At 36.1% G+C, this 25,455-nt stretch overlaps 1 protein-coding gene across 1 annotated transcript in view; it reads left to right on the top strand.

Annotated features, from left to right (window-relative positions):
• The window catches only part of TRHDE (thyrotropin releasing hormone degrading enzyme), a 384,497-nt gene that overhangs the window by 341,261 nt on the left and 17,781 nt on the right, over positions 1–25,455 (top strand). The window contains exons 13-15 of the mRNA XM_024736370.1: positions 5,826–5,973; positions 7,837–7,934; positions 8,401–8,508. Coding sequence (XP_024592138.1) covers positions 5,826–5,973; positions 7,837–7,934; positions 8,401–8,508 — 354 coding nt within the window. The remainder of the gene's footprint in view (positions 1–5,825; positions 5,974–7,836; positions 7,935–8,400; positions 8,509–25,455) is intronic.

Here is a 25,455-nt window from a genome sequence, read left to right as displayed (position 1 = left end):
GTCAAATCCTGCTAGCCTTCAAAGTCTGATTCTCTGGGAATTCCTCCTCCCCGTCAGACCCCCAGGCTGGGAAGCCTGACGTGGGGCTCATAATCTTCACTCCAGCGGGTGGACTTCCATGGTATAATTGTTCTCCAGTTTGTGAGTCACCCACCCAGCAGTTACGGGGTTTGATTTTATTGTGATTGAGCCCCTCCTACCATCTCGCTGTGGCTTCTCCTTTGTCTTTGAATGTAGGGTATTTTTTTTTTTTAATTTCATTTATTTATTTATGGCTGTTTTGGGTCTTCGTTTCTGCGCGAGGGCTTTCTCCAGTTGCGGCGAGCGGGGGCCACTCTTCATCGCGGTGCGTGGGCCTCTCATTGTTGCGGCCTCTCTTGTGGAGCACAAGCTCCAGATGCGCAGGCTCAGTAGTTGTGGCTCATGGGCCTAGTTGCTCCGCAGCATGTGGGATCTTCCCAGACCAGGGCTCGAACCCGTGTCCCCTGAATTGGCAGGCAGATTCTCAACCAATGTGCCACACCAGGGAAGCCCTGTAGGGTATCTTTTTTGTGAGTTCCATCATCCTGTTGATGACTGTTCAGCAGTTAGTTATGATTCTGGTGCTCTCGCAAGAGAGAGTGACCGCATGTCCTTCTACTCTGCCATCTTGAACTTACAATATTGAGTGCCTATTTTGAACTAGATTCTGCAGTAGGCTATGGGGATAAAACGATGGGTAAAAAGAGTGCTTCATTTCCTTACAGATCTAAGTCCAGTGAGTGAGAAAGATAGTATCATGATAAAATTCTGATTAATATCATGATATTTATTATGAATAGGGGTGTTATCAAGGTGTTATGTGAGGTCAGAAAATAGGTGCCTAAGTCAGTTTTGGGAGAGGGCTTCCTGGAAAAAAAAGCAACAGGAGGACAAGGGACTATGAGACTCCTTTTTGTACAACTTCATGTTTGTAATTTTCTGGGGCTGCAAGTAAGTATAGCTGTCCCTTGGTATCCTTCAGGGATTGGTTTCAGGAACCCCCACAAATACGAAAATCCTCCAGTGCTCAGGTCCCTTATATAAAATGGCATAGTATTTGCATATAACCTGCGTACATCATCTAGAATACTTTAAATCATCTCTAGATTAATACTTATAATACCAAATACAATGTAAATATTATGTAAGTATTTGCCAGTATGCAGCAAATTCAAGTTTTGCCTTTTGGAACTTTCTGTAATTTTGGAATTTTTTATCCCAAATATTTTTTATCTACAGTTGGTTGAATCCACTGATATAGAACCCGTGGATGTGGAGGGCCGACTGTAACTTCCTTTTCGCCTCTGCTGCAGGCAACAGTTGCCAGTGCCTGAATCATATCTTTATTTTCTCTAGGAAATGACCAGATGGACCCATGGTTCACACAGATAACTCTCCTGTGTAGTTGCCTCTTTATTCTATGGTACTCCGAGGACTAGTGGAACTTTCAATCTTCCACCATAGGAATTTTCAATCTTCAACCATAGGATCTTCCCACAAAGAGCACATTGAAGTCTTTTAATAATGAATAACAAAGAAAAATAGATAAAATAGTAAACTTCTTAATTAAGCATTTCAGTAATTGCTTTAAAAATCTATGCCCTAGGGTTTCCCTGGTGGCGCAGTGGTTGAGAGTCCGCCTGCCGATGCAGGGGACACGGGTTCGTGCCCCGGTCAGGGAAGATCCCACATGCCACGGAGCGGCTGGGCCCGTGAGCCATGGCCGCTGAGCCTGCGCGTCCAGAGCCTGTGCTCCACATCAGGAAAGGCCACAACAGTGAGAGGCCCGCGTACCGAAAAAAAAAAAAAAAAAAAGAAAATCTATGCCCTAAGGGACAGTTAAAGTATCTTCTCCATATAGGGTGAAATAATGTAGTAGGCTTATTGGCTTTAAATGAATATTCAGTTAATGAAAACTGGAGTATGATGCTCTGAAAAGTCTGAGGATTTTGCTTTTTATTTTTTCCTAAGTTTCAAGCACCCAGAAACCAATGGCTTTTAAAGAAAATTCATGGTAAAATAGGGTATTTGTGTGCAAGCCACCCATCATAGTAGATTTAAGAGCTAACATTCACAGGAATTCAGAGCAGCTTTTAAAAAGTAGTTTTGGATCTTAGGTGAAAACAAAGCCAGCTAAGATCAGTGCACTTTAGCATCAGCTAATATAGTCTGATTTTAATCTTCTTCTTATAAAAATATTCTCTTGTATGCCTAAAAATATATTTCATTGCAAGCTCCCGTAAATTAGAGAAGGAGGAGGGGAGGGTATGTGTGTTGGGGGGGCAGGGATGGGAGGAAGAACTGTATAGGTGCAGTAGGCAATCTTTTATACATTTCTTGAACTTTCCTCATTCGCTTCTCTTCTCCATTGTCTTTTCTTGATTCCTAACTCATTTCTTATGCCAAGCCCCACCTCAACAGTAGAGAAGATAAATATCATCTACAATTTCTTCCTAAAAGATTAATAAAACACATTTAGTTATACATGACATATTCTTTAAATTTGCTAATTCCACCCCCCCTCCATTTTTTAGCAACATTTCCCTGTGATGATGCAAATTTAAGGAAACTGCATTTCAGCATCAGGCCCCTAAGTGTGCTCCCTTCTGGGCTGATTACTTTGAGCTAATGTCATGTTCCATTCACTGGGATTCTACACACTTCCCCTATATTGATTACTTTATCAGTAGTAGTAATCACAGATATCATTACCAGCCAATTACACAAACACATATCTAAACTAGGTAACTTATTCACCAACATTATCTCATAGAAGTCTTAATTTTGTAATGAAGCTGATTATCCTCTTATCCAATTGAGTATAGCTACATATTTTGATTTAGTAGGCTAGATGCAAGTATATTGGATTATATAGTAGATGATTACTTACATATGTTTGTAACAACGCAAAATGAGGTCAATTTGAGTGTAATCTGTTTCTTATTCTATTTGAGGACTGCATTAGAGAAGCTAACTGCTTTAAAAAAAAATAGACCCAAACATATATTCGGATCAAAACAATAGAAGTGTATTTCCTGCTCACATAACAGAACTGGGTGTGAGAACTGGTACTTGGGGATGCAGTCATCCAGAGACCCAGGTGGGTTTCTGACACGTTCAATACAAGAGTTCAATACAAGGTCATCCTGGAAGATTCATTTTAGGGGAAAAAGAACATGGAGGAGCCAATGAAAGATGTCTATGGGCTGACCTTGACAGTGAGGAATGCTTATATTCTACAGGCTAGAGCTTAGTCACGTGACCACACATAACTATCAAGGGAATAGGAATTATACTCTATTCCAGGAAGTAGAGGAGAACGTGGATTTTGGTGAGCAGTTAGCAATTTTTGGCATAAGCACTCAAAACAGAACCTGCTCCATTTCTTCATTTAATGAATACTTTTCTTTACTTGTCTTGTCATTATTTGGAATATCTATTAGGCTTGCTTTGCTTTAATTTTCTAACACTGTGTCAGATGACCTATAAAACCTAGATCTAAGCTCTGACTCCTAGAAGATTTGTACATAACATATCAAACAATTGAAGAGTGGGGGATATAAAAATTATAAGGGTTTTTTTTCAAAATTTTAAACAAATACATTATGCCCATATTGTGGTAATAATTTTTTCAGCAGGCTAAATTATAGATAAGTAGGTTAGAATAAAAGGGTTTTGGAGCTAAAAAAGATATCTCCTAGTTCAACCCTCTTATTTCACAGGTAAGGAATGTGGGGCTTGGAGAGATGAATTTGTTTAATTGTTCCGGAGGCACTCATGGTTCCAGGCTCGTCCTCAGTTTCATGCTCTTCCTTGGGTCCAAGTCTCTTTTCATAACATTATTTGTCATATTTTTAAATTTGTAGTTATATTTCTCACAAAACATAAGTCATTGAAAGATGTCCATCTGTTTATAGAGAAGAAATGAAACATAATAAATTATAACTGACATAAGGTAGTATGTTTAAATCTGTGAGAAAATAGACCCAAACACCTTTTTTGATTTTCCAAACTTACTTGAAGGGCCCTAATAAATTAGCTACATACTAAAGGTTCTTTTTTTTCTAATACCTTATTTTTCTTGTTTCCTCAACAAAAGAATAATGGCTTCTAGATAAATCTTATTCAACTCTAAAATTATATAATCCATGGTATGGAGATTACATAATTTTAGAGGAGGCAAATTTATGATCACCATGCCAATGAATATCTAGAATTAAAAGTTCAGGGGAAACAAATTATGAAATCTGAAATACTGTGGAAGCTGTGTTACTTTTAAGGAAAAAAACCAAATCATTACTTTTAAAACCCTTGTAAGCAAAATTTAACTGTTTTATTATGGTGCTACATTAGCAAAACTATGAAGTTTCTTATTTAATTGTTGCTGCCTTAGCCTAATTTCATGCTGTTTCTGCAAGGATGTATAAAATGGAAACTGTACAAGAAAAGTGGCACAAATCTAGATGGAGTCCAAATCATACAAACTCTAGGAAATTTTATGGAAATGTAGAAATTTGGGGTTATTTTCATCATTCTTATTGATGTCAGACGTTAACTGTGGTTGATCTTATACCAGGAGTGAACCACAATCATCAGAGTGATGCTCGTTCATTTATTAAATCCAAAATCTTCAGAGTTGGCTTTCATTATGAACATTATAAACACAGCTGCAAGTTAATATTTGCCTTTAGAGTAGTTTTTGCTTATCACACAAGTAAAGACTAAATAATCTGGCAAACTTGTTCGAAATGAAGATGAGAGAAGGCTTTGCTCTCTCCCTGTCCACCTTCTACCAAACACAAATAAAAAGGTCCATCTAATTTTGTGATGCCACAAAGAATAATGGTATGAAATGTAGGTAAAGAAGATAACCAGGCTTTGGTTGCTTTCATATTTACCTATCCCCTGTGTTAAAAGTCTGCATTCAGTTGATTAATGTTAAAAAAAAAATCAGCAAAATACATAGTGTATTGTCATTTATATTGCTTTGATTTGCAAGGATTTTATATGCAATCTACTGTAGATTTTATATGTAGTCACTTCTTTCTGGATCATCTTTTGGATATACCCTCTTTAAACGTGGGCAGCATGTGTTGAGATAGCTTTAAAAAGCTACAGTTTCATATTTTCCAAAGAATCTGACATTGGTCCCCACAGTGACACAGCATCTATTGAAAATAATAAACGGGAAGAGTCTATTTCTTTAACATTTTTGTAATTTGGACTTAAAATCTAACTCTAATCTTCATAGGTGTTATAGAAAGCATTTATTTTTTTAAACAGGAAGGTTTGAAAAATGCTTGTATGGTAATATAACATAGATACAGTCAAAACTGTAAATTGCTATTTTAATTTGATTATCCTTTTGAAAACAACCTGGATTAAACAGCATTTATACAGCGCTATATGAAAAGTAAAGAGAATGTGTTGAGAAACCAGAATTTCATTTCAGTAATCAATTATTTTCAATTACTTGTGACTGCTGAAATGTTTCTGTGAAGGAAAATACCTAGAGTTGATTTATTCAAATTCCACAATTCTTTCCTTTTTAAAAACATGCATTCTGATATTTTTGTGTTCATTCAAATTTTTAACTCCCCAACTCTGTATGTATTAAGGGACATTGGCATCCTAAGTAGGACTATATTTTAAAAGTGAGTTATTTTTATAGTACTGAGTATGGCTTCTTTATACTGTGATGAATCTTGCTTTCTGCCTTTTATTTGCATAAGTAAAATCTTCATTTTTGCATCATCATGTATCTTTTCTGCATATAATTAACATTAACTTTTTTGGCTGTGCAGAGCTGGCTATTTGCCTCAGAATATTCCCCTGGAGATTATCAGATACCTGTCTGAGGAGAAGGATTTTCTTCCTTGGCACGCCGCCAGCCGAGCTCTTTATCCTCTAGATAAATTACTGGACCGCATGGAGAAATACAATGTCTTCAATGTAAAAAGATATATTTTCTTCTTTCTTATTTTCAGAAGATAAACTGTTTTCTCATTATCTACTATATTCAACTGATCCTGAGTTATTTTAGTTTCTTCTAATTTGTGCTATTTTTGTCCTGATCTTCTGTGCAACGCCAATGGCAAATTCTTGAAGAAGAAATGTAATACACGCTACTTTTTGTTCTAGCCTAAAAGGGTCAATTAAGCTTAAATGCCTCAGAATTTAAGAACAAATACACATGGCACATCCTTAAAGTTCAAACTTACTTCCCTAGAGTTAAAGGGCTCTGTGTTCACAAAGGACTTAACCTGGGGAGAGGGATCCAAAGATCTTCACAGAATATAGACAGTTTCAGTAAAGGTTCTTAAGTCATTAGTTTTAACCAAAATGACATAGTGAATTCAATTCACTTCCTTAATTAACAAGGATAAGATCAACATTGAGGCAAAAGCCCATTCATAATTGGGTCCAAGGGGATATAGGAGAGCAAACAACAGATAATCCAAATAGACCTGAAGACATGACAAACATTCCAAAATGTTACCCGACCAGATTTTCTAAGCTTGAAGACTTGGAAAACCAGAATTGCACTGCTGACACCACCTAATCTAATGTAATAATCATTTTGAATAAGATTAGGATTAAATACTGCTAATGAGCTTTTGATTCCAAAATTTCTTATCACCAGTGAAGATTTGCATATGAGAATATGTCTCTGTAACTCCTGTCACCTTTGGGCACTATTTATTTCTTTTTAGTTATTTCAAGACTCTGCCCTGTGTCTTATAAAATCATCCTAATTTATGACATACTGGGCTCTGCTAATTAACCTATGCATTTGGAGTGACTCGAGACTAGATTGCTATGACATGAAATCTGTTTATTAGAGCCATCTAAACTGTGTGATGTCCATAAGAGTTGCTTCTTTCTATTTTACCCAAAACCTACATGAAAGCACCTCTGTTTTAATATTTTTTTAAATGGGAATAATCCTGGCTTGACTGTTCATTGTTGTTAGTTTTGTCTAAGCCCTTGAAACAGACATGCGTGGAAATGTATCATTACAGTTATGGTATAACTTTTATCTGCTGGAGAAGGACTTACTACTCTTCTCTTTTCTTCTTAATACAGAGACACTGCAATATTAAACTTATATAAAGCAAAATACATTTTTGTATATATTTGCACTTTAGAATAGTATATCATGTCAGACACCTCATTTTCAATAAAAGTTAAGAATTGCTTTTACTGTAATTTCAGTGCTTTCGTTCCATTGACAAAATCCAAGGAACACATTAAAGTGAGGAGAGCATATCTTACCTTGCTACTGATATTTAAATATATCATTAGATGAATGGATTTTGACTTTGAAATACCACAACATTTTACTAAAGAGTGTTCTGTGTACGTCAGGTTCAAAAAGGCTAGGCTATTGACTGGGCTTATAGCACAGTTTTGCATTAAATATGGTCTATTGACATAAAACACATAAATATTAGGTGCTTATTTTCATAAACTATATCTACATACATTTATGGTTTCATTATCAATATTCCTTACTTTTCTTGTTCTGCAAAAATTATCATCTCAAATATTTAATAGTGCAAATTACTTAATTGTTCAGTAGGAAGTAAAGAGTAGACTTCCATCATTGCAACTGTGTTTTACACTAATTTTCTATATTTGAAATATCAAGTTGAATAAAATTATAATAGAGCATTACCATGCCCATAATTTTACTGATATTTCAAAGTTGGTTCATTTAGAAAATGTTTTATTTTTACTGTATAATTTTACTTGTCAGCATGGAGTGATTTGAAAATGATATTATCGTTATTTCTCCTACCCTCCCCCATTTAGGAATATATTTTAAAGCAAGTTGCAACAACGTACATCAAGCTTGGTTGGCCAAAAAACAATTTTAATGGATCTCTTGTTCAAGCATCCTACCAACATGAGTATGGTTTTATTTTCTTATTTGCTTTTTTCCCCCAGAACTGTACAGTAACACAGCACTAAAACCACTGTGACTTTAGCAGCATGAGACGATCTTACTTTCATTCTGCATCTTTCATTTCCCTCTCCTGGGAGGGCTTCTGATGGGCAGCACAGTTTCCACCACCTGGTACTGAGAACAAAGGCTTTTCTTTGCCATGTTTTAATTTAAGATCTGCCTCTATTGGTAAAGTTGAGATCCGAACCCGTACCCCTCACTATAGTACTGTTTCCAGAGAAGACTTTTTTATGTATAACTTATACTCTGCTTAGTTATCTCTTGCTCAGCAAAATGGAATTTCCATATCTGAAAATTAATTTTGTGCTAATTATTTACTTATCTACTGTAATGTAGTGTAACGAGTTTCCTTTTCTCTCTAGATATTAACACTGTTTGTTAATTTTTCTTTTCCTTTTGATGATACCCAGAGAGCTACGTAGAGAAGTTATAATGCTAGCGTGTAGTTTTGGCAACAAGCACTGTCACCAACAGGCATCAACGCTTATTTCAGATTGGATTTCCAGCAACAGAAACAGGTAAGTTGAACCAAATCCTGTATTTCTGATATGATTTATACTGCTTTCAGATTCTCAGTGGATGCATTTCATTTATCAACTGGAGAAAAACAAGACAAGAAAAAAACACTGCAAAACTTTGTTTCAGGTTCACAGCTTACAAAGCAACAGCATGAAAGCCACAATACACATATCTTTGGAATGTTTTATGTAGTTTTAAATTATCTTTCTTAATCCAGACTTATTCTTCAAATACAGGGTGTCACCTTATTTTAAATTTTGATAGCTTTGCTATCCCATGAGAACAAAATAAATTTAGATCAAACTCTAAGGTTCTTTAGAAAGGTTGTGGTATTTATTTATAAAACAACTGTGAGCATTTTGATATAAATGAAGTAGCATAGCAAATGTTAACATTAAAAACTAAAAACAAAAAGGTTATGAAAAACCTTTACGCTTTTAGTGTCCCTTGACAGAAACCTTAAACTTGTATCTTGGAATTTCACAGTACAGTATTTTAATACATAATGTGAGGTTAAAAATATTTAATAGTATTATTATTATTATTTTTGTGTGGTACATGGGCCTCTCACTGTTGTGGCCTCTCCCGCTGCGGAGCACAGGCTCCGGACGCGCAGGCTCAGCGGCCATGGCTCACGGGCCCAGCCACTCCGTGGCATGTGGGATCTTCCCGGACTGGGGCATGAATCCATGTCCCCTGCATTGGCAGGTGGACTCTCAACCACTGTGCCACCAGGGAAGCCCTAATAGTATTATTTTTGATTTAAATATTATACTGAATGTCAGTTGTTAATGTTAATGAAAATAATATTAAATGTATGAAATAATCAAAGATTGGTGATTTTCTTACTATAGTTTTCTAAACCTTTTTAGGTGTCTTTGAATTTCCAAGGATCATTATATTACATTTCTTTTTACGCTTTGGGCAATTTATAATCACTCCTCTCCAGTCTTTGTCCACCGTGTTAAAGAGAGTCCGATCAGAAGAACGAGGAGCTAGGGAACAATTTGTTCAGATGATTCTATTTTACATGGTACAGGAGGCTTGTCCTTCATATGAGTGACTGAGATGACCCCATGAGCAACAGAGAAAGAGACTTGTTGTAGAAGAACGTTGAGAACCACAGACAGTGTCATCTGTTTATGGAACAAATTGGTATTTGTCTTGCTGAGAGTTGTTTAAGTTTAAATTTAGTACCTGAATCTAGATCAAAACGTAGCTCTCCTGCTTTAAAAGTCTGTGAGGGAAATCTTTCACTGTATTACTTAGTAATTAATCAGAACATCTCACCTTCTCTAGAGTTTTCCTGTTTTCTCTTTAAGTTAATCGGTCTTAGTCGTACTCTGAGCTAAGAAGGAAAATATTTTATCACTATTATCTCTCAATGGAACCATCGTACACTTGAAGACAGTGATTAAAACCCTCATCACTCTTCTTTAGAACTAAAGCAAATTCATTTGTTAAACTTAAGACTAATGATTATCCTTTTTGCTAAGTCTTCTGAAAATTATTATATTAGACTTAAAATGTTATAGAACTTTTTTCCTATTTTTTGCCACCTCATTCAGTTCTACCACATTAATTAGGCTATGAAAACTTAAACATTTATCTAAAACCAATACATCCAAAATTTGATTAAGATATATAATCATATATACATTTGAGGAAAAAAAGGTGATATATACTATTTGAAGATTGTGGTCTCAACTTTCCTCCCCTTTGTTTTTTGTTTCATTCTTTGTTTTATTTGGCTACAGACGCATAAGTCTTTTCTCAGAGCTGATAGCTGTTTTTGAACCCTTTCATGAATATACCCATACTCACATATATTCTCACCATTGTATTAAAATTGAACTTATACCGTTGCGTTACCACAATTTCTCTAGACAGTATTCAAGCCAGACATTACTTTCTACATTTAAAAATATAGCTATTGGGAAAAATCTATTCTTGGCAATTCATTCATTTAACAAAATTTTATTGAGTGATTCTCAATAGCAGCTGGTACCCAAAAGTCAAAGAGAAGAGGCAGAGTTCAAAATGAATAGGAGATGCAGCTCTATAAACAAATAGTGGTACTTTGAAGCAAGAACTAAGCACAGGACAGAGTGTGAACACACAGCAGGGAGGGGTTACTGCCTTGGAGACACTGCATTCTTCCTCATGAAGGATGAGTAGGGCTTTGTCAGATGATAGGGCTGAGTGAGGCAGCGGTAGGTGTGTATGAGTATGTGAGGCGGGTGGATGCAGATTCCAGACAGAAGGAAGGCACATGGATTGATGTGTAAGGAATGCAGCAATATTTGATTTGTGAGTTTGAACCATCGATCAGCTCCATAATTCTCTTATAAATGAAAGTGTCAGCTCATTTCAGTTTTGATAACCGTGCCATTTATTCGTGGTAAAATAATTAAATTGGGGCCTAATATTTTAAGGTTCTTTTGTTATTTCCTTCATCATTTTTATATTCTTCTGCTTTGCTTTCTTTTGTAACTGGGCAAGTAAACCTGCTAAATGAAACTAACTCTGTGTTTACTAAGGTTTACTCAACTGACCAACCATATGACATGACCCAGCATACACAAGTGACTTCCTGCAGGGAGGGTAAATGATACTCACTGAGCTACCTGTGTGTGAAGATCAGAGGTTTAATCTATATTTTGGGGATGACAGCTCAATAATAAAACAATAATGTACTCCTGTTCTTGGTGCTGAGTTTAACTTTCTTAAATTGAGTCAGTTAAGGGGAGGACTAGGTTTCTTTTTAAATGTGCCTGAAGTAACAGACCAGTAAGCTTTGTTTGTTTGCTTGGTTTTGTTTAACTGGAACCTTAAAAATCATCTAAAAAAACCCTCCAAGGGTAATGTAGTTGTATACTAAAAAATTTTGGTCAGGGAGATGCTATGTATTTATGCTAATAAATCTAAAGGACAAGGAGTCATGGAAGTAGCAGGGATTGCAACCTCTGGGGTGCTGTGTTAGTATACAGCCCGATCTTGATATACTGGGGATATAGGTTGAATAGGTGGCATTGGATTCAGGAAAGTGGAATGGAAAGTTGGTGCAGGGCAGGGTAATGGAACCAAAATGTGCAATGAAAAGCTAGAGATGGTAGCAACAGTGAGAAAAATTCAAGAATTACAGTGGATGATACATTGAATGAGCCGACATTCTGAGCCCTGTTAAAATATTCATATGCTACAGTGTGTTGAATTGTAATGGTGATGTCATGCATACAGACAGATTGAGCTATGTTCCCGTCTTGTTAGTCTGTGGTTTGGGGACTAAGTTCAGCAGAATGCCACATTTCAGAAAAGAGACAAATCACCAAGCATTCGGTAGAGAACAATACAAATGATAAAAAGATCTTGAAAACACCAGCTACAAGAGGAGGTAGTGAGGACTGAGAATTTCATTCTAAAAACAAAATACAGAAAAGATGAAAGCCTTTTTGTATGGATAAAAAGCATAATAAAAGAGACAGAAATTGGTTTCTTTCACCGGTTGGTGCAAATAAACAAGAACTAATTGGTCTGAGCTTCACTGAGTAAAATAGAGGGGATATATTTTTACTGCAAGTGAATTATTATTTGAAACTGTCTGTATTAAAGCACTGTTGAGATTGTACAGTTAACTGTCCAGGGGATCTCAATAGAGCAGTATGCGATTTTCTTTGAATAAAAATTTAACCTGAAGTTAAATGTGTCCACAATTGGCACAGCTCTTAATTTTGTGATAATGTATTATTTTTCAAATAATGTGAAAAGATACAATTTAAAAAAAATTTTTATTTGAGTATAGTTGATGTACAGTCTTGTGTTAGTTTCAGATGTACAGCAAAGCGAATCAGTTATACATATAGATATATCCACTCTTTTTTAGATTCTTTTTCCATATAGGTCATTACAGAGTATTGAGAAGAGTTCCCTGTGCTCTATAGTAGGTCCTTATTAGATATCCATTCTGTATGTAGTAGTGTGTATATGTCAGTCCCAATCTTCCAATAAAGCTTTAAGCCAAGACACAGGAAAGATTTAAAGTGTTTAATTTTAAAAAATGTATCCAATGGTGATATCCATTCCCTAACATATAAATTGATAACTGGTATCAATACCCTACTTAAAAGATACCCTAAGAGAACAGAATACCTTATACATTGTGGGAAATTTAAAATGTTTAGTGAATTGAAATTAATTGGAAATTCATTTTGAAATTGAAAAAATTAAGGCCATTTTATAATAAAATTTGTAAGTAGAGGAGAATCTCTGGAGCTTTGCAGCATACATAATACTGCAATAATAAGCTTCACTACTCATGCAGTTAATTCTAATGTTACCAATATTATTGTCTTTAACAATGATAATCATAATGAAAACTATATCTATTTTATTGAGTATTTATTACATTTCAGGATTGGGCTAAGTGCTTTTGGTGCATGATGCCGTCATTCTTTTTTTTTTTTTTCCTTGCGGTAGGCGGGCCTCTCACTGCTGTGGCCTCTCCCGCCGCGGAGCACAGGCTCCGGACGCGCAGGCCCAGCGGCCATGTCTCACGGGCCCAGCCGCTCCGCGGCATGTGGGATCCTCCCGGACCGGGCACAGCCCGCGTCCCCTGCATCAGCAGGTGGACCCTCAACCACTGCGCCACCAGGGAAGCCCTGATCTCGTCATTTTTATTTTCATTTTTAATTTTCATTTTTATAGGAGAGAAATCCAAAACTTACAAAGGTTATGCAACTTGCCAAGATTATATAACAATAGGTGGCAGATCTGGGCTTCCGTCCCTAGCCTGTCTACTTTCTACCCCTACTGCCGGTAATTCTGTGGTGGTATATCAAATTTCCATACATCAGTAATAGATGTTTTTGTAAAAAAAAAAAAAACAAAAAAGACACCCAAGATAACTCAGGTACTCTCTGCAGTGACTGTAAGCAAAAGTTTTATGCTACACTGTATAAGCCTGTGGTCTCTAACCTGACTGTGGACTTGTTAAACAGTTTGTGCTGAGCCCCACCTCCAGAGTTCTGATTCAGTAGGTGAAATGGGGCCCAAGAATTTGTATTTATATAACAAGTTTCCAGGTGATGCTGATGCTGCTAATCTGGGGACCACACTTTGGGAACCGTTGGTATTAGGAACGGTTATGGTCTTCAGAGTCAAAGACACCGTGATCAAATTGCAGCTGTTCAACTAAATTAACTTCGGAAAATCACTTGGTTTCATCATCTGAAAAGTGGCAGTACTACTAACAACCAAACAGGTAGTGAGAGTTATGTAAAAGAATGCCTATCTAATATCTGACCCTTATAGGAAATTATACATTAATCATCTTTGAAGTTGCCTGCTACTTGACTGCCCCCCCCCGAGTAATGAGTGGTATGAATTTTAGATGGGGAAAGTAGGGTGGTTTTGACCGCCCCCCCGAGTAATGAGTGGTATGAATTTTAGATGGGGAAAGTAGGAGGAACAGTGTAGAATAGAACAGAATAGGACATTTATAGAATGCCTTCAATATTAGACTTAACACTCTATAAGTTTTGAGGATATAAGGATGTGACCTGTAACATAAAATAAAAAACAAAACATTACCAGAGAGACTCTCAGTTAGGAGCAGGGGGACATTTGCCCTTTTCTCCCCGCTTTAAGAAATACTGCCTGTCTTGGCCTCTGGGTAAATATTACATTTTCTTTCCTCCCCTTAATCAGCTGCTATTTACAGTACATGTCCCTCCACCAGCCATAGCGGTTTTTTTAATCTCATAGTGTAAAGAGCTCCAGTTAAGCTCCTTTCCTTTGTGTCTGCTCTCTGTCCATCAATATTTGCTTTACTTATGTGAGAATGTAAAGGTGGAGGGACAAAGGGCTCTTTCCATTATGGTCTGTATGTGTTTCGGTTCTTCCCTGAAAACATAGATCCTAATTTATTGCCCATGTTTCCAAGTTATTGTCCTATTACCTCTGCTCTTTACACTCCTTTTTGTATTCTTTTTACTGTACATTGACCTACTATAAGTTTTCATAGGCTAATGTTATACCAGCCAGATCTGCCATTTTAATGGTCAGATACCAGCGTAGTCCTGTTGCAGACGAGTGAACACAGCACGGAGTCTATGTGGAGTAGTGGAAAGGGCAGGGCTGCCCAAACCTCCAGTGAGCTGGGGTGAGGAATTAGGTTTGCTCCTAGTTTGTCATTAGGCACCTGTGGGTTTAGACAAGTCTGTTAATGGCTCCAAATTTCAACCCTGTTTCTAAAGTGAGAACAAATCTCTAGTGCTTCCATCAGCTCCAACAGTCCAAAATTTCACACTCACCTGTGCTTGCACATAAATCATAGAGTTTCCTCACAATGTGTCCACTTTGGGTTCTCTTTTGATTATATAGTTAAAGGGGGATGTATGTTCATTTATTCATGTATTTGATAAGTATGTATTGAGCAGCTACGATGTATCAGGCACTGTGCTAGACACTTGGAAGGCAGCATTCCTTCATTCAAGCAATGCCAGCCCCTGCCACCTGACTGGCATTGAGAATATGTGGTCTGTGCCCTTACCCATCCTAAAGAAGAATGCAGGGGCAAGGAGGGAGTGTAGGAGGGAGACAGAAATTGTTCAAAATAATCACATAAAGCTAAAAATGAAACTCAAGTGAGTGCGACCAAGAAGAGATCTGTGGTATTCTGAGAGACTGTCCTGTAGGAATTTGACCAGATCAGAGAGATCAGGGAAGACTTCCGGCCCTGAGTGCTGGTGTTGGAAATGAAGTGAAGGGGACATATTTGAACATGACTGAGGAAGGAAGAGTGACAGGAGTTAATATAAAAAGTAAGAGAAAGGACTTTTTTATTTTACTTTTATCATATGCTTAGGAAAAAAAAAAACCTTAAAGGATAAACACTTTCCTTCTATCACCTTTCTTCCCTAGATATTTTATATTTTAGTAGTTATGGCCAGTCACCTCATTATGAATTGTTGTCTGCATAACTCCAGCACAGAGACTGTTTTGGGAACCTCTGGAATAATTCACAGTTATCTTCAAAATCATCACCATCATCGAGGTCTTATTATTAATTTGTTCCTCAGTAGTTTTTTAAAGCTAAAACAAAAAATCTTCAACATGCTGCGTCCCTCGCTGTGATGGATGCAGCATTACAGGGCCAAGCTCACCAGTCACATTTGGGTAATGGAATAGCTGGATCATAGTCAACTTGGTTTTTAACTTTCAGCTTTATTTCTAAAATAAAGTAATTTTTCCATAGTAATATCTATTTATGTGATTAATTAGTATTAATTCAGACTCCAACAGTGCTTGATTCATGTACCAAATTTACCCTGAGTAACTGCTGCATCACAGGCATCAGGCTAAAAGTCACGGGATACAGTGATGAGCAAAAGGACACAGTTTCTGCCTTCCTGAAGTTGACAGTCCAATGGGGTAGACTGAGACTAATCAGATGTCATACGAATACGGTACGATTTTAGTGTATTGAGAACCAGAGGGAGATTTACAAGAAAAGAACAATTTGACCTGTCAGTGAGGCTGACATTCCTGCAGAGTGACAACTGACCTGAGGCCTACAGGAAAGATACATGTTCAGTAGGCAAAGAGGGAAAGGAGATGTTAAGAGGAAGGAACGGTGTATAAAAATGGCCCTCCTTATTAGTTATCTATTTTATATATAGTAGTGTGTATATGTCAATCCCACTCTTCCAATTTATCCCTCCCCCCACCCTTCCCCCCCTGGTAACCATAAATTTGTTTTCTACATCTGTGACTCAATCAAGGAACTCTACTCAATACTCTGTAATGACCTATGTGGGAAAAGAATCTAAAAAAGAGTGGACATATGTATATGTATAACTGATGCACTTTGCTGTACAGCAGAGATTGGGACAATATTGTAAATTAACTACACTCCAATAAAAATTAAAAACAAAAAAGAAAAAGTCACCTAAAAAAAATGGCCTTCTTCCTCAACATCATTTCTCAAGATTAAAGTCTTGGTACTTACAAAAGTTTAGGTGATCGGGTAGAATCTATACTGGCCCAAGAACATCCTCTGGAAGTTTTATAATTTCATTTTCAGTTCATCAGGTGGTTTTGTTTTTATTTGCTGAGAAGAGCAAAAATCCCCGTTAATTAATTATGCTCCTCCATCAAAGCTTAAGGGGATTTCTCTTCTAAGATGAGAGTATGTTAACAAATAGAAGTGTTTTGGTAAGCTATGGAGAAGAAAAGCCATATGTGAAATGTAGTAAGTGGGCTTGCTATCTGAACTAATCCAATTGTGAATTCTTTTGTCAGACTGGAAATCTTTTTCATAACCAGTAGTCAGTCACTAGCTGACTAACCTTTTGTATAAGGAGAGGTCATGTATAAGATTACTTCAGGAGCGGCTATAACTAAATGTAGAAGAGGACTTTATAATCTCTCTTCTCCCTATGCTTCTCTGGAATCACACTGAAACTACCACTTGTCCTTGCCATTTGGAGAATTCAATACATGCTAGCTCAGTTCAGTTCGTCATCAGATAAATATTTGACTGAATGACCTACTTGCAGGACTAACTAATTTGGATGTGTTTTTAATTTATTTTTCAGTGTAGCAGGGATTTTAATTGCATTGAGAGCTAATATAAGTGCATAATTCTATTCACTGTTTTACAGTCACATTTAGTTTGTAATCTAAATGCATTAACGATTTTATATTCTAATTTAAAATGCAGAAATAATCATACACGTATTTCCCTTTTCCCAGCTCTTTTGGCTTTTCCTGACATTTTACTTAAAAATATTATATTATTGGTCATGCATAGAGGCAAATAGTCAATAGTATTTTTTCAGGGTATTTTAATTTTTACGGAGGTGTGCTTTTGAAAATAACTTGATTTAATTTAACTTTCTTTTCAGTATAATTGGTTTTCCTCCCATTTCTGCCAAAAGTAATTTTCCTATCATGCTAGTATTGTTTGCCTAATATTATACCAATTTCGGGCATAACACTATTGAACTTTTGTGTTATCTGTCAAAAGATACGCCTATTGATTAGTTATAGAATAGCTCTATTTTAGCTGCCTGACTTTATCACAGTACAAGTACTAAGTAAATATAGATTTACATGGGCAACACAGGGAGCAGTGGTGATTAAACTTACAATAGTAATCATTATTATTTACTAAGCCAGAGCAGAAGCACCAACAAAAATATTTGTAGCTTCCAAAACATTCTTACATACTCACAGACAGTAGGTTATACTGATGGATTCAAGATTCATTGATTACAAGGTTTATTGCAACTACTACCAACCACTATAAAGAAGAAATTTCCTCCGCATTTTCCAAAAATAATATAAGCATTGCTATTAGCACTGAGAAGATTCTTTCAGCAACATCATTTCCTTTTTATTTATTTTTCCCCCTTGTGATTAAGACTTAGGACTCATTTCATGCATATGTTATTCTATCTCAAAATGAAAATAACTCATGGTAGTCTTTCTAATGATAGTGTGATAACATTTACTCAATATTGTGATAATGTTGATGAAAGATCTTCCATAGTCATCAAATATTGTTTTGCGTTACCCATATCTTAAAATATCTGAAAGTGAGAAAGAACTCTGATGACTTGTAATTTCTTGGCAATAATAGGAAAGATAAAAGCACATGCACACACTTCCATGGATTGAATAGTGGCTTCTAAAAGATATGTCTAAATCCTAAACCCCATCAGTGAATGTGACCTTATTTGGAAATAGGATCTTTGCTGATGTAATTAAATTAATGATTCTGAGATGAGACTGCATGGATTTAGGGTGCGCCCTAAGTCCAATGTTGAGTGTCCATATCAGAGACAGAAGAGAAAGAACAGAGAAACACAGAGGGAAATTCATGTGAAGACAGAGGTAGATATTGAAGTTATGCATTTACAAGCCAAGGAATGCGAAGGATTGCCAGATCCACCAAAAGCTAGGAGAGAGGCATGGAACAGATTCCTCAGAATCTCCAGGAGAAAGCAGCCTGCTGACACCTTGATTTTGGACTTCTGGCCATAAGAACTGTGAGAGAATAAAGTTCTGTTGCTTTAAGCAACCAAGTTTGTGGTAATTTGTTATGGCAGCCATACGAAACTAATACACACAACTTTAGCCTCTGCCTTGCAATCAAAACTTGGTACATAATATTTTGTATTGTGCTGATGAGATTTCAAGGAGTGCTACCAATAGATAGCGAATAAGACTTCTAACTTTCGCTAACTTCACCCTGTTCTTACTTAAGATTTTCATCATGAAATGGAGGAATAAAAGAAGATACTGAGAAGGGAGGTTCTTCTTGTTCCTCATAAAATTCAGACAAAATTAATATCATGATTCCTCAGAATATTATTTTCTTACTTGTGTAGGAAAAAAAGATGGGAGTGGCCTATCGCATGAAGATAGAATAATATATAGAGATATTCCTAAAATTCACAGCAAAGGACCCATTCTCATGTTTCAGAATCCCTTCACATCTAAATATTTAGAAAGAGGTTTTTTGTTTTGTGTTTTACTTTCTAGTGACTTGAGGTTCTTTCTATAATTAAAAAACCAAATAGAAAAAACTGAAGTGACTTTTATTTTCATATATAAACAAACTTGCTTATTTTATGCTGAAACGAACATACAGTGCAGGCATTCAATGTGCACTGTTTTCCCCTTCTCTTTATACACATGCAACGTTATGACGTATACCTGCCAATTACATGTATATGTGCATACATACATTTCACTTATTTCAGAAAGTCCTAATGTTTGAGTTGACTCTTTCAAAGTGTATGTTCTTCTCAGCTATATTATCTCCCAATGCAAAATAGGCCTTCTAGCTTGTTTTGTAACTTTTTTCATCCACTCTTGCCATTCTCTTTCTCCAGACCCCAGCTTCTTTTTTTAATCAATAATTTTATTTTACCTTGTAACAGGACTAGACTTTTTATAACTATATTTAATTATCAAATTTAATTATATACATCCTTATTCCTTAGCATACATACATGTATTATAAAGTTTTTCATGGATTTCACTGCTTTTTCACAGGAGGATCAAAGTGCATTTCAGTGAAACCACAGAACATCCAGGATTTGATGAGAATAAGAATATTTCTCTATTTTTAAAAAGTACAGCATTTTCTTATGCAGTGAATCTAACAATGAAAATTACAAAACCTACAGAATTACATTTTGTTCAATGCACAGACACAAACACACACAGAGAATAGTAAAGTTTACTTTAGCCAAATAAAATCTTTTAGTTGGAGACCTTTCAAGTGAGGAAAATATATTAATTATTGCCTACTCATGACAGTTTACTTGTTATGCCTAAAGAATTAACTAACTGGCTGTAATTGATTCTTCCCAAGCTGTACAATCAGCCTTATTAACCACAGTGACCTTGACAGTGCATTAGAAATGAAGATAAACCTCATTTGCATAGACCCATACATTTGTCGATGTAGTAATTTGATGGATACAATAAACTGGTGCAATTTTCAACCTTTGTATGAAGAATTCAAGACAATGACTGTTGCAGTAAGTTATTCCTGGGCAACAAGATTTATTTGTTCAGGTGGAGCCCTATGTCATCCAGTGGAGTTTTCATAAACACTCAAGCCTGGATCATGATTTGAATGGGAATAGTGCGATGGATTTGCTCTTGTAACTAATGTGTCGTTCCTATCATTACCTTTCATCTTAAAAGTTAACTGCAAGTACTCATTCCTAATCATTGTGATTCAGAAAACACCATCTATATTTAGACTTCATATCATAGGAGGCACTTAGATTTACAGTGCTCTGACCTGAGCTAAGTGAAGAAGAAGCCTGAATATTCAAGGATCAGGATAGAGCAGATTTGAAATTCGTTGGGAAGCCACGGATAATAGGCATGCAATTATCCAGAAACAATTTATCTCCTCTGTAACACAGGCATCTATAAATAGGGCAATTTATCAGCCATTTCACAACTTCTGTTACAACTGTATACCTCGTAAGTTTTAAATTATGTTTTTAGAGCTATTTATGCTAGCAGTCTGCTGCTCACTGTTTTAAAGTGAGTCATCATGGATATCTTAATTTTTCTACCTTTGTTATAAACCAGTTCAGTTTTTTGGAGGTCTTATGGGTATAATTGATTCTGGATGTCATAAGGGTTCTGAGTTATGAAACATTAAATAACTTTGTTCTAGGCTTTTCAGTAGAATGTGTTCAAAATCCAGGCCCAAGAAAAATTTTCAACAAATCAAGTCACAAATTCTCCTCTCATTGTGGTTTTTCCCCTTTACCTTTTTGTAGGTCTTTGTCATGACTGTCTTTGTCATTTTTACTCTGAATTTTTTGGCCACTCTGTACATGTCTCATGTGTTCTTTCTTTCTTTCTACTTTTTCTTTGATGTCGTCTTCTTCTTGTCCTTTTTTTTTTTTTGCGGTACGCGGGCCTCTCACTGTTGTGGCCTCTCCCGTTGCGGAGCACAGGCTCTGGACGCGCAGGCTCAGCGGCCATGGCTCACGGGCCCAGCCGCTCCGCAGCATGTGGGATCTTCCCTGACCGGGGCACGAAGCCGTGCCCCTTGTTCCCTGCATCAGCAGGTGGACTCTCAACCACTGCGCCACCAGGGAAGCCCCCTTGTCCTCTTCTTTTTAATGCTATCTGAGTCACTTGGTTTCTTTTGTTCTTATGCTTTAGCAATTATATTTTATGAAGTGGTCTTAACAGCCCAGAAACTTAACCCTCTCCATCCCTTTCCCTTCCCAGCCAGTAGAAATAATAGCTACTGTATATATAGGGACTTAAAGGTTTAAAATATAATGTAATATATATTATTTCAGCTTAAGCAAAGTGAACGTCTCTTTTAAAGTACATTTACTTTAATTATAAGAGCCATTTAAAAGGAGTGCAGCTATCTTAAAATATACTCTTGATACATTTGGGATATTAAGAGTTAAAATGACCCACCCATTCCTAGCAATCCTTTGTCTTTCCTATGGAAAGAGCAGCATATACCTCTTAGCAAATATGCAAAAATAAAATGTGAAGAGGTTTGGAATATCATTTCAGAACAGAGTAATTTTAAATATAGCTGGTCTACTGTCCACCAGGTTTCCCCAACTCTATTTTGTTTTGAGGTCCAAAGGGTATTTTGTTTTTTCGTGCTCCAGGTTCAGTGGGAATGAGCAGGTTGTGTGGGCACCAGAGAAGACTCTTCAGAAACAGAGCAGCCCCAGCTGATGCATGAAAGGTGCCAGCTGACAGCGTTGCTGTCTCCTGTTCTTTCAGCCACTCACCAACTGCATACTTCACTTGAGATTCTGTTCTTCCTTGGCCATGGGCCCTATAGAGATACTAAGGAACGATATTTCTTTGGTTGCCAGGGTTTTTGTATAGATTCAGCAGTGTATTTGATTGACAAGTATACCAGTAAAGTTAGGTGGAATTATAAAAGTGTATTTCATTGTAATGCCTTAAACTTGAGATGTAGTGTCTGTAGTGACTTTTATAATTACTCATTCACTTTTAGCAAGGTTGTCTAAAAACTTTACTTTTGCTTTCTTTATAGTCCAGTACTCATTTGGGAACGATAGGAATATTTGTTGGCACTGCATCCTAATAATAATAGTAATAAAAGTAATGAGGAGGAGAGATGTTATTACTACCTATTTAGACAATTTTCTATGTCCCCTGTACTTGGCTATGCACATTTATCTAAAATCCATACTGAACCCCTGATATGCACCATTTTCATGTGAATATCAAATGAAACATTATTTCATTTAATCATTGTAACAACCCTGGAAGGAATTATGATTCCCATTTTCCAGATGAGGAAACAGACAGGTAGGTGCAAAAAGTCACACATTCCTTCTAAACAGCTATAATTTTTATTCAGGATGGCTTTCTTAGCAGCAGTCAAGGGACCAAGAAATCTGCATAGAATGAGAGATGGGGGTAGCAGACAAGATGGACAGGGTCAGCCTTTGTAAATGCAGGTTATTTTTCAGTCTGATAGTTAAAAGTCTAGGATTGTCTGTCCCAAAAGAAGTAAGAGTGCTTGTACTTATAAGGCAGAGCAAGATACAGAGTATTGATGAGGAAGCCTCAACCAAAGCTGTCTTCCAATTTTTAGTTAGAATAGGCAAATGATATTTCAAATGAACTGCAAGTTCATTAAAATTAATTAAATGGTGTGCCACACTCTATATCAATGGCATGTGTAGTGCCACTGAAAGAAAGAGGTATTCTTTGAGAAGCCAGTGACTTGAGAATTTTTTTAATTGTCTTTGAAAATAATTAAATCCACATTTCAATGTTAATACAATCACTAATGAAAAGACACTTGTACTAACAGAGCAGGAAGGGACCTTAGAACTCATGTATTTTAGCCCTTGTCCAATTAGGATTAAAAATAAAGCCCAAAGCAATGACCTTGACTTGCCCAGTTCTGGAGGCAGTTACTGGTCAAATTAGGTCTACTGAGAACCTGCTTAGAAATAAATAGACCCATATCATGATTAAGCATCAAAATTTATATTTTAAAATAGTGTGTTTTTTTCTTTTAGCAAGTATAATTTTCCTCTGGGAGATATTTTAACTGTATCATCAGAATTATTTCTATATATTATTCAACAGCATTTTTTATATTGGTATATATTTTATTCTGAAAGTAAGTTATTAAATTATTAAATTTGAAATATGTGTGTAAAAAAAACACTAGTTACCTATAATCCCCAAACCCAGAGGCTAATGTTGTTAGTATTCTTGTTTATCTTTCCAGCCTTCCTTTTAACATACACATTAACGTTTTTCTTTAGACTTAACACAGTGATATTTATATATATATTACACTCTGTCCTTAAAAATATATTTCATCATATTAAATGATGAAATTTATATGATAAATTTATTAAAATAATTTTAACGAAATATTAAAATTATTAAATTATTATCATTTTATTATTTATTACATATAATTATATATAATTTATTATATTATTATTTAATTATTTATTATTAAATAATAATTATTAAATAATTTATTGAAATGATAAATTACCATATCATTAAATATTAATCTATGATATCATTCTTAGTTGCTATTTATATCTTAAACTAGTCCTTTATTGTTATTTTAAATGAGTCCTGATTTTTAACCTTAAAATACAATGCAGCAGTGAAAAATTTCATAGCAAAATCTTTGGAAATTTTCCTGTTATTTATCTTAATTTACCAATCTACTTCACAATTTTCCATTTAATAATTACCAATTTACTATGTTTTAAAATATTAGTCCCACTACATCACGATTATTATTTAACTCAGTAAAAAATTTTTCCTAAAAGACACACGCCTTTAATTTTTCCACTGCTTAATTTTTTAACTTCTACCCCAAAGCTTTTAGTTTTTAGGCATTTGCTTTTGGCAAGGTAAAAAAGGTTAAACATATCACCAAAATGCAAAAAATAAATTATTCCAAAATGATATACTGAATTTTTATGCTGAATTTTAAACTTTTATCATACAAATGAACTCTGTCATCATGCTATTTAAAATGAGAGTAGAATAAAAAACATAGTAGAAGTTACATTAATTAGGTAATCATTTCTGCAAAGTCAGTGCCTTAGAAAGATAAAGGCACTTCCTTTGGGCTCAGCATTACCCCATTCATCTTGTAGGAAGGCAGCTAGCAGAGACCAGCTTCCCACATGATAAAATTCCACTAAAAGATTTACTTCTGAGGCAGCAGTTAAAAAGAAATGACCATGGGGGGATTCACATTTTCATAAACAATTTCCATATTCTCTCTCCCTGTAATCCTAATATCAAGAATCTCATAGGACTCATTTGCACTATTCATAACTGTGAGTTCTGTGGGTTTTTCAGCTCATGCTTTACAAAAACTGAGCTTTTTCATTTGTTCCTAATGACTTTGGTTTATACAAAGAGATCTTAAACTGTCCCCAGAGCAATCATTTTGCTAAAGTGTTGTTAGTGCATCTTTACAAATTTAGCAGCAAAAGGGGGTTTCATTAACAATGGAAATCATTAGGAGCCAAGGACCCTTGGCAAGTTCAGTGCTCACCAATCTTGTTTTATTTTCAGTGATGAGTACAAATAATCTTGTGACCTATACATTGATTCTTTATCTGGTGGGTGAGTAAGGAAGATAAGGAGTTGGTGGGTTGGGAGGAGATGCTAGAAAAATCTGAGTGGTATTTTCCGGCTAATCCGCTCGTCCTTGCTCTTCTAAGGAGCCTTATGAATCTTAAGCAAGTGTACCTCCCAGCATCTGCTAATAGCCATTACTTTCTTGAGAGTTTGGGGATTCGTAGCTGAGATCAAGGGCTATTTTTCAGTGGACCATCAACAGGTTTCAGATTATATATGTAAATATATGTAAGTCTCATTTTCATAGTAGTGAAATTTGACACATCTGCTATGCACAGGGGAACAGCTGCTCATGAGCCTGAAACTTGACCTGCAGTTTCTTCCAGAGCACATCCAAATTATGTAGTCTTTCTCTTGTTTGAGGCTGCCGGTTCAAAAACAGAATTTGCCCCTATTCTGGGCAGCTTTGCTTTCAAAAGCCTCCTTTGCCCAGGACAACTTTTGTTAGATTCCTTCAGGATGGTCTGTCTGCCATTTCATCCAGCACTTCATTGCTGGGTGCCCTTTCAAGATTTCTTCTCCTTGCTCTGTATATGATCAACTTGCTACACAGCAGCTCCTTAAATACACCCCCAGCCTATGTCCTTTAAGTCAGCCAGAGGCTGTTTTAACAAGTGTCATTTTGATTCTGGTGAACAGAACGGAAGCTTATTGTTGGAAAACCATTCTTGCCACCGTTGAATATTTATCAAAGATGACTGGGGGCTTCCCTGGTGGCACAGTGGTTGAGAGTCCGCCTGCCGATGCAGGGGACACGGGTT

Source organism: Neophocaena asiaeorientalis, unplaced genomic scaffold (assembly GCF_003031525.2).
Source record: "Neophocaena asiaeorientalis asiaeorientalis breed wild unplaced genomic scaffold, Neophocaena_asiaeorientalis_V1.1 scaffold134, whole genome shotgun sequence".
Taxonomy (NCBI): Eukaryota; Metazoa; Chordata; class Mammalia; order Artiodactyla; family Phocoenidae; genus Neophocaena; species Neophocaena asiaeorientalis.
Note: the sequence above shows the minus strand (reverse complement) of the source record. Positions and strands in the feature narration are given on the sequence as shown.